This window comes from Mus caroli, unplaced genomic scaffold (genome assembly GCF_978045245.1).
Source record: "Mus caroli unplaced genomic scaffold, Mus_caroli_1 scaffold_5, whole genome shotgun sequence".
Taxonomy (NCBI): domain Eukaryota; kingdom Metazoa; phylum Chordata; class Mammalia; order Rodentia; family Muridae; genus Mus; species Mus caroli.
This window is the reverse complement of record NW_028227260.1, coordinates 116,417,206-116,431,466: the sequence shown is the minus strand read 5'-3', so window position 1 is coordinate 116,431,466 and position 14,261 is coordinate 116,417,206. Positions and strand designations below refer to the sequence as shown.

The 14,261-nt window shown below is 41.9% G+C and overlaps 1 protein-coding gene across 1 annotated transcript in view; it reads left to right on the top strand.

Annotated features, from left to right (window-relative positions):
- The first annotated feature begins 356 nt into the window (after nt 1-356).
- Kiaa1210 (KIAA1210 ortholog) overlaps nt 357-14,261 on the top strand; it is a 72,129-nt gene continuing 58,224 nt past the window's right edge. Inside the window, exons 1-4 of the mRNA XM_021153776.2 lie at nt 357-442; nt 1,092-1,164; nt 8,599-8,767; nt 12,773-12,899. Coding sequence (XP_021009435.1) covers nt 1,134-1,164; nt 8,599-8,767; nt 12,773-12,899 — 327 coding nt within the window. The 5' untranslated portion in view covers nt 357-442; nt 1,092-1,133. The remainder of the gene's footprint in view (nt 443-1,091; nt 1,165-8,598; nt 8,768-12,772; nt 12,900-14,261) is intronic.

Here is a 14,261-nt window from a genome sequence, read left to right as displayed (position 1 = left end):
GATTCAATAAAATACCTTATTAAAAATTATTTCACCCGTTTTTGGGGTTGCTCTTTAAAGTGCTGATGCCGGGGAATTTTTAATTGGGTATGTGACTTACAATTGTGCTTCTCTTAACATTTGCTGGGCTAGGACTTTATTGTTGATAAAGAAGAGGGCCAAGGACAAGGGCTGGAATGCCATGTTTCAAAATCAGGGCTAGGACAATAGGCCATTAGAGGCGCCTGAGAAGGACCAGCCAATAAGAAAAGAGGAAAATTCGGGAGGGGGGTGTGCTGTTCTGAACAGAAACTGATACAAATGTTTTTTAAAAGGGGCACTGGGAGGCATAGAAGCACTTTAGGATGCCTGGCTTTAGCCAGAGCAGTTCTGCTGTGGGGAACGAGGCAGGAGCTCTCGTGGGGACCAGCATGGGAGAATTCTGATCGAAACCACAGAAAGAGTAAGTAGGAATAAAAAAACGCTTAGATTTTGTGCTAACACGACCGAGAAATATGGGGAGGTAACAAGAAAGGATCTGCAGCAAAGGGGAGCTTTCTTCATTTTATTGTGATTGCCAATGTGGTGAAGAGGAGAGATGTTCCACCTGTCCTGCTTGACTGCGTAGTTCCTGGTGGTGATGTCTGCGGGGCAGTTAGGATCAGTTGAAGGAAATGAGGCCTGTATTCAAAAAAAAAAATTCAGACAGAACGCTGGGGTTAAACAGAATTGCTTCTCATAGTGGCACTGAGGTTCAGGGGTGTCAAAATACCTCCTTTTCTTTGTTCTCCCTTTGTCTTTTGTAAGTTGGAGTGCTGGGAAGTTCCGCCATGTTCACAAAGATGGCCACAAGTGTCACAGTGATTCCTCAGCCATCCTTCCTGGCAACGCCCTCTTCCCAGCAGCCCTAGGCCAGATAGTACGTACTTGCCTATTATTAGGATTACTGTATTTTTTGATGCCTACCCTTATTGGGCAATTGCGTTTGTATGTATTTTCTTGAATAGTTTGAGGATAAAGGATAAGTAGCAAGGCATAATGATTTTGTTTTGTATCCTATATATCAAAGGACTCATCTTTCCCTCTTTTGTTCTGGATTTTTTTTTTTTTAGTGAGGTGCCGTGGCTGAGTCATTAACTCAAGTATCCAGCAGTATGGAAGGTTTTGAAGCCTCTGGAGAGGAGGGTAAGTCACCCAATGAAACCTTAATAACTAGAACCAGATTTGCAGTGTACTGCCATCAGGAAAAAGAATTCAGTCTTATAAAAAAAGAAGACCATTAGAAAGGGGAAGGTGGAGGGGGGAAGAGGTCTTAAGGGAGGGGGAAGGCAGGAAAAAAACCATAATGGAAATCATGTGACATAAAAACAAAATGGAGGCTGCTAGGCCCAGAGAGGATGGAGGGATGAAGGAGGGCGGGGCATGAGAGGGGAGGAGTTGAAAGGTCTGAGGTCTTTGTAGAAGCTTCTATTCGCTAAGGTAGAGGTATTTCTGTTTATTCAGAAAGAATAAATCACAGTGCCATGGACTCCATAAAGGTTTCAATGCAGACAGTAATTCAGATTCAACCAAGCGAGGGATTTGTAATGAGTAAAGGGAATAGAAACAAAAGAGGCCACCACAGGCATGTAAATTCAGATTATGAAAGGCTTTATATGCCCATCCAGCTTGTAATGTTTATGCATATGTGGGCGTGACAGCAGGAAGGCAGCCATGATGTTGGGGGGGGGTAGGGAAGAGGTGTTGAGGAATAGAGGAGGCTGCTGGGAGTGGAAGGGGGTGGGGACAATTGGATGGTGAGATGAAATGGGAGGAGAATCAACAACAAAAGCGTCACTTGAAACCGTCATAATGAAACCTAATACTTTGTATGCTAATTAAAATAAAATTATTAGATTAAAATAAATCTCATTTGCAAACTTCCTCAAATGTGTATTCATTAGCTAAGTTGTTCATCTATCCATGAGAGATAGCTGAACCAGAGTGGAATGAATGAAATGGAGAGGTAAATTACAAATTACAAAAACGGATTGTATTTTCCTTTTCTATTATTAGTGTATATTAATTATACAAAATAATGGGTTTCATTGTGAAGTTTTTATCTATGCATGTACCTTAATTTTAATATGGGCCGGGCTGGAGAGATGGCTCAGTGGTTAAGAGCACTGACTGATCTTCCAGAGGACCTGGGTTCAATTCCCAACAACCACATGGTGGCTTACAACCATCTGTAATGGAGTCCGACCCCCTCTTCTGGTGTGTCTGAATGCTACAGTGTACTCATAGAAATGAAATAAATAAATCTCTAATAAAAATAAATAATATGGGCCACGCCCGTCACCATTTCTCTTCCAAAGGCACATTCAGAAAAGGAACTATGAGACACTATAAGAGTTGACTTTGAAGACAGAACCAGATGTAACAGTTAATTGGCTTGGAGTTTTTTCTTTTGTTCGTTGAGTTTTCTTTCTGTATGACTCAAAAGACTGTCTTTAGAAAGGTGGAGAGTGGAACCTCCTCCTGGCTTCCTGTAGGCATAAGTTCACTGAATGTGTGAAGTATAGGGTACTGGCTTGCCCATGTGCCATGATGGCCCTTGATCTTTGGTTAGCGGGGGTCTCAGAGTGTTATTAGACACTCCAGAATATTTAAGAAATGGCTATATGGATGTATGGGTGAATGAACGAATGAATGAGTAAGTGAAGTGACTCCTCTCCAAAGCAGACCTAATGACATCACCAACTGATTGGTGCCGATGCCTACAGAAAAGGCAGCAGTGTACAAGTCTTGATGAAGGGTGGGGAGAGGGAAACGCTTTTGGTTTATTCTCTAGAGTTTTCAAAAGATTACGTATTTTTTTGAACTAGTGCTGGCCAGACAATAAAATGGACATCTGGAGATGGGAGGGAGGAAAAGTTAGATGTGTGTGTGTTTTCTAAGTAGCAAGGCAAAAGAACAAGGTCATCATTTCTCTATTATGCATTTTAAAACTAAGTTCAGCCCAGATGGAATGAATTGTCCATATGCTTGATGATATAAGCAAGCATAGGAAACAGTAGCAACAATTTCTTCACTGGATTTAGCTGGGATTTCTTCTGGAGGCTGTTTCATGACATGTGACATGTGACACGTGACACGTTCATTCTGGTCTTTGTTGTATAATGATGTTGAAAGTTGCTTGCTGTTTGGAAATTGGGTTGAACATAGAAATCAATGGCTTTGTTAAAGAAAGCCAGATATCTGTCAGCATCTGTGGTCGGCTATGTGCTCACTGGCTATAACAGCGACACCTTGTGGTGACATGAGTTATAGGCGTATAGGTGACTTAAATATTGGGTATAAAGGTAAGTTTTTACCCCTATCTGCCTACTTTTGTATTTTCAGTGGATTCTGAAAACCAGCATTTTGTGGATCATCTTCTAGAAATTTAAAAGCAACTCTTGCAAAAGTAAACTTGCAAGGTGTATTTATAATACCCAAATATCTGGCCAACATCTTTTTGTAATTTACATTATATTATTTATTTACATTCCAGTCGTTGCCCCCTCTCAGTCCCCCCTCCCACAGTTCCTCATCCAATTAATCCTCTCCCTTGACTCTGAGAAGGTGCTCTCCCCCCTACCAGGCCTCCCCCTTACCCGGGGTCCCAAGGCTCTTGAGGGTTAAGTATATCATCTCCCACTGAAGCCAGACCAGGTAGACCTCTGATATATATTTGCCAGGGTCCTCTGACCAGCCCGTGTATGCTCCTGGTTGGTGGCTCAGTCTCTGGGAGCTCCCTGGGGTCTGAGTTAGTTGAGTCAGCTGGTTTTCTTATCGGGTCACTCTCCCTTTCAGCTTTTTCAGTCTTTCCCCTAATTCAACATAGGGGTTCCCAACTTCAGTCCTGAGATTGGATGTAAGTATCAGCTTCTGTTTCAGTCAGCTGCTCGTAGGGACTCTCTGAGGACAGCCACGCCAGGCTCCTGTCTGTAATCACACCATAGCATCAGTAATAGTGTCAGGCCTTGGTCCCTGCCCCTTCCCACCCCCCATGAGATGGATCCCAAGTTGGGCTGGTCATTGGACCACCTTTGCTTCAGTCTCTTCTCTATTTTTGTCCCTGAAGTTCTTTTAGACAGGAACAAGTCTGGGTCAGGAATTTTGACTGTGGGTTAGTAACCCTGTCCCTCCACTTGAGGCTCTGTCTACTGGAGGTAGACTCTTTGAGCTCCCTCTTCCCAATGCTGGGAATTTTGGTTAAGGTAACCCCAGCATACCTAGGATACAACCTATAGACCATAAAAAATTAGCAAGCAGAAAGGCCCAAATGAGGATGTTTCAATCCCACTTAGAAGGGGGAAGGAAATAATCATGGGAGGCAGAGAGAGGGAGGGACCTGGATGGGAGAGAGGAGGGGGAGGGGAAAAGGGGAACAGGATTAGATATGGGGGGTGTGGCCAGGAGAGAAGCCCAGAGAGCCAAGAGAATGAATGGAAATAAGTAGCCTCAGGGAGTGGGAGGTGGGGGGACCCTCTATAGAGTACCAGAGACCCCGGAGGTGATATATTCTCTGGCCAGCATCTTTGATTGTATTAGGATTTCAAAAGTGTGTATTTAGCAACTGGTTACTGTTTAAGATGGTGTCCTGCCTCTAAACCACTGCTTAGAGTCAGTGAGCATCTAGCACACCATGTCTGCCAGTCTGGTTTCTTTGTGCTGTCCCAAATCCCTGCTAGCAAACCTATGCAAACCCCACACTCTTGGTACAATGGAAACGTCCCTTACCCATTAGCGCCCCTAGTGGAAAGAGATGTGATGTGCATTATTTAAAATATTTTGAATTTTTCTGGGAGAGTAGGTTGTTTCTTCCCTTCAAAGAATAAATAGGTAGGGAGAGAGTGGACAGCCTTGTCTAGTCCCTGATTTTAGTGGGATTTCTTCCAGCTTCTCACCATTTACTTTGATGTTGGCTACTGGTTTGTTGTAGATTTAAAAAAAAAAAAGAAATGTTAAGATCCCCCCCAAAATAAATAAACAAACAAACAAACAAACAACAAAAAAAGAGACTATGCGACAAGAAGACCAAGTCATCCCTCTCTTGTTGCTAAAAATAATTACAAATTATTGTCTAATGAAATACTTTTCATTGAGTATACTGCCAAAAATGTAAGAGTAAAAATATCCTAGGGATGTGTCAAGCAGTTAATTAACAAAAAAATTTGTGCTTGTCTTTTAGATGTTTGTGGTATTTGTGCTTCTTTCTTGCTTCTTGAAATTTGCTTTATTTTCTTATTCTGAATAAATATTCACTTAAAAAAAAGAATGAAAAAGGAGGGAAAACCCAAAATCTATGCATATTAAAATTCTAGCACACACGTCTGCTTGTTAATTTTGGAGAATAAAGTGTATGTCAGTGTGGTTTTTGTCTGTTCACATCATGAGTATGATTGGCAAATGTGGTTTACCAGTTTTGGTAGTATTAGTGCCAATTTATTATTATGTTCACCCAGCTGTTCCATGTTTGCTGGTTGTGTTACAAATGGAGCTACTGTCTGCCGATGCTTCTCTCTTGTCTTTGCTGTTTTGTAAGAAGTGGGTTTGCAACTCTGAAATCTCTAGCTTTGCTTTCCTGCCTCCCATTCTGGGATTTTGAAGCAAAGGGACAATAGGCTGTGTAATTTGAAAGCAAATGGCGGTGCCTCTAATGGTGGAGATGTAGCAGATTCTTCCCTGCTTGGCCCACCTCTTCTCTAAGGGCAGGCATTTGTGATTGGTGTGTCGGAGCTGGCTCAGACTAGTTCAAGCTGGTTTCAGAGAGGCTCAGACTGGCTCAAACTGGTTCAAGTAGGTTTCTACTGATTCAAAATGGCTGTAGTGGGAGTGTTTTTATTGCACCTAAAAGATAAAGAGTGTAGACCAGTGAGGGCATTTCCCCACAAAGGGCTAGCAGAGCTAGTTGTTAGCTCCAAACTGCAAGTGTGATTCTAGCAATTAGACCTGCACACATACACCTCAGTCCTATAATCCCAGCGCTCAGGGTATGGAGGCAGCTTCATCTATGAGGTGAAACCCTGTTTTCTTTTAAACTCGATAATCTCCTAGATTTAAGAAATTAAAAAAATAAAAAAAGAAAGCCAAACCTGGGGTGGTGGTATCTACCTGCATACCATACTCTTGGTGTGAAGACAGATGGATCAACAATTTGAGGGCAGCCTAGGCTACATAGCAAAACCCTTGAAAAAAACACTTCACACTTTCATAGATTTAAAAAGTTAAAAGATTATAAGATTGGTGATGAAGGCCTAGAATACTAGCACTTGGAGGTGGAGGCAGGAGGATGAAGAATTTGAGGCCAGCCTAGTCTACACAGTGAGACCCTGTTTTCTTTTATCTTTTTTTTTTTTTTTTTTTTTTTTTTTAAGAAAAAGCCCTCACAGCTTTGATTTTAAAAACTAGAAACTTAAATAACCCCAGCTAACCTGGCTGGTAGCACAGGCTAGCATCGTCAGCAGTACTCAGGGTATGTAGAGAGAAGAACAGGGAGTTCCAGGCCAACCTGGGCTACAGTATGAGACCTCAGTTTTTAAACTCCCACATTTCCAAGATTTAAAAATTAAAACAAAACAAAAAAAAACAACTAGGGGCTGACAAGATGGCTCAATAGTTAAGAGCGCCGACTGCTCTTCCAAAGGTCCCGAGTTCAAATCCCAGCAACTACATGGTGGCTCACAAACATCTGTAACAAAATCTGATGCCCTCTTCTGGAGTGTCTGAGGACAGCTACAGTGTACTTACATATAATAAATAAATAAAACTTAAAAAAAAAACAACTAAAAGAGAAGGCCTAGTCTGCAGTGGTGGCCTACAGTATGTCACTAGGATGTAGCCAAGCCTGAAGTGGTAGCTCAGGCCTACAATACCAAACTCCAGATCAAAAGTTTGAGGATAGCCTGGGCTATAGAGTAAGACTCAGTTTTTTTTTTTTCTTTTTAAAACCACCACAAATTCTTAGATTAAAGAAATTAAAAGTAAATGATAAGGTCTGGCCTGGGGTGGGGATCACAGACTTGCTGCACCTACACTTTGGGTGTGGATGTAAGAGAGTCCCAAATTTGAGGGCAGCCTAGGCTATAGAGTGAGACCCTGTTGTTTTTAATCTCCACAATTTCCTCAAACATTAAACATTTCCTTAAACTTAAAACATTTAAAAAGGTTTACAGAGATGGTCAAGCCTGGGATGGTGACACAGGCCTACAGGCCTACAATACCACCTCTGAAGCCAGAGGATAGAGTTTAGGCGTAGCCTGGGCTACACAGAGATGCCTTTTTAGAAAAGAAACACATACATTTCCCTAGATTAAAAAAAAATTAAAACATTAAAGGAGAAGGTTACGCCTTGGTAGGTGGCCCAGGCCTGTAAAATCAGCCCTTGAGGTGCAAAGGAAGGAGGGCCAAGTGTATGGAACTAGCCTAGGCTATATATGGAGACCATTTAAAAAAGCCTCACAATTTCATCACTTTAAAAAATTAGAAGATTACAAAAGAAGACACTGCTTGGGTTGGTGGCACAGGCTGTTATACCAGAACCTAGGTTTGGAGACAGGCAGCTCAAGAGTGGGAGGCTGTCTTCCTAGTGAGACCCCATTTTTGTAAACCCCTACAGTTTTCCAGATTTAAGACATTAGAAGTTTAAAAGACAATGCCGGGGAGGTGGCACAGGCCTGCAATAGCAGAGCTCATGGTATGGAGGCAGGAGGATTGAAAGTTTGAGGTCTGTTTTTTGTTTTTGTTTTTGTTTTTCAACCCCTAGAATTTTGTGGCTTTGCAAAATTAAACCATCAAAAGACAAGTCAGGTCTAGGCGGTGGCACAGGCGTGTACTGACAGAACTAAGGGAGTGGAGACTAGAGGATAGAGAGGTTTTAGACAGCTTGGGCTACAGGGGTTTGTTTTGTTTTGTTTCATTTTTGACCCCTACACTTTCCTAGATTTAAGAAATTAAAAGATTCAAAAAGAAGGCCAAGTACATGGTGGTAGCACAAGCTATATCAGCCCCCTCTGGCTGCACAGGCAGGAACCCTGGGCTACAGAATACAAACCCACCTCTACCCCAATTTCCTAGATTTAAATATTTGAAATAATAAAGATAAGGCCATACATGAGGGTGGTGGTGAGGCCTGTAATATCAGCAATAGGGAGTCTGAGGCAGGCGAATCGGGATTTTAAAGACCAGCTAGTCTATATAGTGACATCCCAAGCCTTCCCTCCAATAAACTCAAACACAGTAAAGTAGAGTAATCAAAAGGTACAAGCATGAAGGCCCCCAAATAAGATGCAGATGAGCTTTCTTAGTCATTGAAATTGACAAGCAAGTGGGCATCTTATGAGTTTAGCCTGAATTGAGGCTGCCTTATGGCCCCAGTCTGTGGCCTGGGTTGCTACTTCCCACTGCAATGCAGATACTTGCTTACTCAGTTTCTGAGGGTGTCACAAACAAGTGAATAGTTTGATGGGTACCAGAGGTGAAATCTACAAGGTACCTGGAGTCACCAGCCTCTTCCTGCCACTAAGGCTCCATCTCTCTTCTCCCTTTACTTCTTCCATCACACTTGGCCTCATGTCCATTTCTCGCTTCCAGGAAAGAAGAAATCTAAGTTTAAAGCCTTTAAGAACTTTTTTAGCAAGAAGAAGAAGAAAGAACCAGAAGAAGTCCCAGAAGTGGCAGTACTAAAGCCCAGTTTTTCCAGCAGCAGTGTTAGTGGGTCTTCTCTGCAGCCAGCTCTGGAAGAGCAAGTGATGGAGTCCAAGTAAGCCCAGATGGGGTCAGCGGCTGGGGCTGGGGCTAGATCCAGAACAGGCACAAGCAAGTAGAACAATCAGACTCCCGCCTTACTGCTCATGAGGAGCTTGTGGTCCATTTCATAACATCAGGATGGTCCATGTCATACAGGGGTTTAGTCTTTTGGCCTAGTTTGCTTGCCTCACCCCTAGGTTGCAGATTTGGATAATAAAATCTCAGGAAGAGGAGCATTTTAGCATACAAGAGCTTAAATGTAAAATCTTGTGTTGCTGTAAAAGCACAGAAACAAGCTAGCCACCTCAATCCATCTTTCATTCCCCTCTAGGACACTGGGAGGTCACAGAGATATGAGGAAGGCTGTTTCTCAGCCATCACTCACACCCATCCTATTTCTCTTTCATTGGGATACCCAGCTATCTCTGGATCAGATCCCTCTCTGGAGCACTCCTTAGACTAGTTCTCATGGCATTAAACTACAGACATCTAGAGGTGCTGCACAGAGTTCACTAGTGCTCCTAGCCACCCTCTGAGGCTCTGCCATGCTAAGACTCTCCCAGTATGTCCCAAACACTTCCCTTGGTGTGATGACTCTGAAGTATGTATGATTCTTTAATGAGTGCACCTACCATGTGGACTTCCAGATAGCCTTGTCAAGGACTATTTCACAACAACAGAAGGACTGATTTCACACCTTACAAGCAATGCCATTGTAGGACATTGTCTCAAAAATAAGACTATAACCAGCCTGTCTAAACCAGAGTGGTGGAGGATGGAAGGGCTGTCTGATTTAGCTTGCATTGTTTTTGCAACTTGGTAATGGCTATTTTTACAAAGATTGTAACTTCTCACTCCAAAATGGTTCATTAACTCAGCTGTATTTGTTACATTAAGAAATGTTGAGAGAGACTCGAAGCAGGTGAGGAGGGAGAGATAGTTTTGCAAGGAGCATAAGTTATAAAGGGCCTGAAGATCACTCCTGGCTTTTGTCCCTTGCTTAATATACTAGGACAAAAACCTTAAACAATACCACTTGGGTGTTTGGAAGTGAGTTCAGGCTTTTTATTCATCTAAACAATCAGTCATGTCTTAGGGTTTCCATGACTGTGAACAGACACCATGACCAAGGCAAGTCTTATAAAGGACAACATTTAATTGGGGCTGGCTTACAGGTTCAGAGGTTCAGTCCAGTATTATCAAGGTGGGGACATGGCAGCATCTAGGCAGACACGGTGCAGGAGGAGCTTGAGGATTCTCAGCATCATTTGAAGGTTTCTAGGGAAAGTCTGGCTTCCAGGCAGCTAGGATGAGGGTGTTACAGCCCATACTCACAGTGACACACCTACACCAACAAAGCCACACCTATTCTAACAGGGCCACACCTTCTAATAGTGCCACTCTCTGGGCTCAGAATATACAAACCACCACACTGAGAGTTCTATATCTTGTTCTGAAGGCAAACAGGAGAAGACTAGCTTTTCCACACTGGGCAGGGTTTCAAAGTCCCCATAGTGACACCCTTCTTCCTACAAGTCCACACCTCTTAACAGTATCATGGAACAACAAACAAACAAAATCAAACATTTTAACACAGTATAATCCAAAAGTATACTGTTTTAAAATTTCCATGTTGAGGTTTGATAGTAAGAAAATATTGTCTTTCTTATCATTGAGCTATTATATTTTCATAAGTGTAGAAAACAGTGTAGAAAAAACCAAAGTGTTTCATTGGCATGCAGAGTGCAAAGTACATGGGCTGTGTGTTCAGAATCAAGGTTTCAGTGAAAGCTCACAATACAACACGCATGAGCACTGCCAGAAACACCCCATATTTGTTATGCAATTGATTTTGAATTATTTTTAATCATTGTATGTTTCCCAGTACATAAACCCATACAAGATTGCAAGTCACAATTTAAAAAACAGGGCTTTGCAGTCACCATTCCAGCATGCATGAAGGAGGGGACCATGAGGTTCTACGCTTAAATGAGGAGCTATTGGTAGTTGGTGGCTACTAGAGAGTCTCAGTTTTCTTAAGAGGTGTGGCAGGTTAACCGTGTCCCAGTGGATGGCCCCACACCCACGTGTTTATCGGAAACACTAATTGGAGACAGTGATTTTAAAAAGGGGACATGAAGAGGAGAGGGAGAAGTGGGAAAGAATAGTAAGAGTTGGAGGGGGGCGGAGAAAATACTACTTGGTTATTGAATCCCCAGTGGTCAACCCTGAAAACACACACACAACGGGAAATGGTCTTAGCAGGTTATGTTTTTCTACTTATTCATATATTTATTTATATATGTAACAATAGTAATTAAAGAAAAGGGCCATGGATTTGAGAGGGAACAGGCATGGGAGGTGTTACAGGAAAGCTGGGGGAGGGGAAAATGAAGTAATAATATTTTAACAAAAAAGAAAGTAGATGAAAGAATATAGAATATATTGTATGAAATTCTCAAAGAATAAAGTAAGTAAGTAAATTTTAAAACAGAGTTTTTTAATAAAAAAGAATAAAAAGAGATCATGCTTAAAGCAACCATCATGAAATGGTGACTAGAGAAGAATCTGGGAACTCCGTTGGAGGCAACTTGAGATGCAGCAAAATAGAGGGAGCAAGGGTCCTGTGTGCTGCAGCACGGCATTAGCCTGCTGATGGCGCTCCCTCTCTTCCTGTCTTCTCTCCATCCACTCCTTTGTTTCTTACACAAGTACCCTCATCATTCCCCATTCACACTGGCATGCATCCACACTTGCATGTCGAATGGCTGAAAAATGTATTACTATGTCCCCAAGGACATGCCATTTGCTGTTCTTCTGTTTCTAACATTTCTCCAAGTTGTTAGAACACACACTTCAGATCAAGCTGGTCCCATTCCTAATTGGAAAGCCTTTCTACTAATTGATCTGGGGAGGGGGACACATGAATGATGCATGAGAATGCTTTGGATAGGATAGATGTATAGGATAGATGTATAGGATAGCTGTATCTTTAAGGTCTTGTAAACAAAGGGAAAAACCAACTAAAAAAAGCCCTATATCTTGGGGTCTGTTAGATACCTCAATGAGTAAAGCTGCTTGCTGCTAAGCTTACAACCCGAGTTTCATTCTAGGGACCTACATGGTGAAAGGAGAAAACTGACTTCCTGAAGTTGTTTTCTCTGACCCATATATGTGGGCAAGCATGTACACAGACAGACAGATGACGAGCAGACAGACAGACAAGCAGACACTAAATAATAAATACATGTAAAAAAGGAAAGACAGTAAGTATCTGGGAAAATCCTTGAATTTCAAAACAAATCAAAATAAAAACACTCAAGGGAAATTTGAGTGTGAAAGATTTTTTAATAACCCTTCCATTTCTCAAGATTGTCACTATGGAGTTGTATGATATATGGATAAATTCTATGATGACTAAACCATCTCAGTAGTGTTTGCCTGTAAAATATAAAAATTTAATATTTCTTTTATTTTTGGAGATTATGATATAGTTATATCATTTTTCTGTTCTCTCTCCTCTCTCCAAGTCCTCCCATATACCCCTTATTGCTTTCATGATGACTATGAACCACAACAAAGGCATACACAAATAATTTTTAGACATTAAAATCAATCCAAGGCACAAGGCAGAAAATGAAAATCCCTCTCATTTCTTTTGAACCCTTCCTCAGAGGGACTCACCACTAATAATCTGACAGATACCTCCCAGACATTTTTCTGAACATAAACTATGTATGTATGTATGTATGTATGTATGTATGTATGTATGTATGTATGTGTGTACACGTATGTGTATGTATGAGTGTGTGTGTAAGAGAGAAGTGTATATGTTGAATGGGTCCACACTCTTTTTTTTTGATTCTCTCTCTCCATCTCAGAGATGGCTTTCAGTGTCAGCCCACCTGCATCTCTGCATCCTTCTGAGTTCTCTATGGTATCTATGTTATGAAAATACCTTGCCCTTTAATTCTTAATCCCTTGCACTGCTTTTACAAGACTTTTCCTTTCCACATAGGCCCAAGAGCGGCATGGGAGTCAAGTCCATATCCCATGACAGTGTCTTCTGTTTGGATCCTGAGCCTGAAAAAGCAGCAGGCAAGCTACCCTCTTCTCCAGCGCCCCACAGAAGCAAATCACTAAAGGTAACAATGAGTTTGACCTCACTCTGATTAGACACTGTTCTTCTATCCTGATCCCTTCTCAAAGGAGGGAGGAATTTGATCCTGATTATCAACTAATTCTCTCTCACAGGACTATCTTAAATCTCAAATAATACAATATATAAATAGGCATTTAACTATGTGACATGATGAACACACAGTGTTGGCTGCTGTGTGCTTTTATTTGTCACACCCAAGGATACCATCATTATTTTGATAGTGGACAGTTTATTCTTTTTGTTGTTGTTGGTTCTTTTTTTGACAGTTTACACTTTAAGTGTTAGCATGCCCACTCCCAAGCTTTTCTGTCTCTCTACAGAGATCTTCTACTTCCAGAACTTTGCCTAAAATCACAGGAAGTGGTGTCCTTGCAGCTTTGAGTAGATCTGGGGACCACTGTTCTTTCAGCAGTGGAATTTGCGCCCCAGGCTCAAAACTTACTGAAGTAATACCATGCCAATATGTGTCACATAGGCAGGCTGTCTTAGTTAGGGGTTCTATTGCTGTGAACAGATACCATGGCCATGCCAACTCTTATAAGAGGACAACATTTAGTTGGGGCTGGCTTACAGTTCAGAGGTTCGTCCATTATCATCATGGTGGGAAACATGACAGCATCCAGGCAGACATGGTTCTGGCTAGAGAAGCAGCAGGAAGAAAAGAATGACACTGAGCCTGACTTGAGCATCTGAAACCTCAAAGCTTGCCCCCAGTGACACACTTGCATCAAAAAAGCCACACCTACTCCAACAAGGGCACACCTCCAAATAGTGCTGCTCCCTAGGGGCCTATGTCAGCCATTTTCATTCAAACCACCACATTTTACTCCCTGGCCCACATTGGCTTGTAGCCATATCATAGTCCAACTTCGAAAGTCCCCATATTCTACCACACTATCAGCACTGTTTAAAAGTCCAAAGTTTAAAGTCTCTTCTGAGATTCATGCAATCTCTTAACTGTAATCTCCTATAAAATCCAAAGAAGCAGACGATATACTTTCAATATATAATGGCACAGAATATACATCCCTGTTTTAAAATGTAGGGAAGGGAGCATACTGAGGAAATACTGGACCAAAGCAAGACTGAAAAACAACTGTGCAGACTTCAAACTCCTCATCTCCATGTCTGATGTCAAAGCACTCTTCAGATCTCCAATTCCTTCAGCTTTGTTGACATCACAACACTCTTTTTTTCTCTTGGGCTGGCTCCATTCCCTGTTAGCAGCTTTTCTCAGCAGGTATCTCATGACTCTGGCGTCTCCAACATCTCTGGATCTCCAAGACAATCCAGGCTTTGCCTTCACAGCTTCACACAATGGCCACTCTAGGCCTCCATGCAGGGA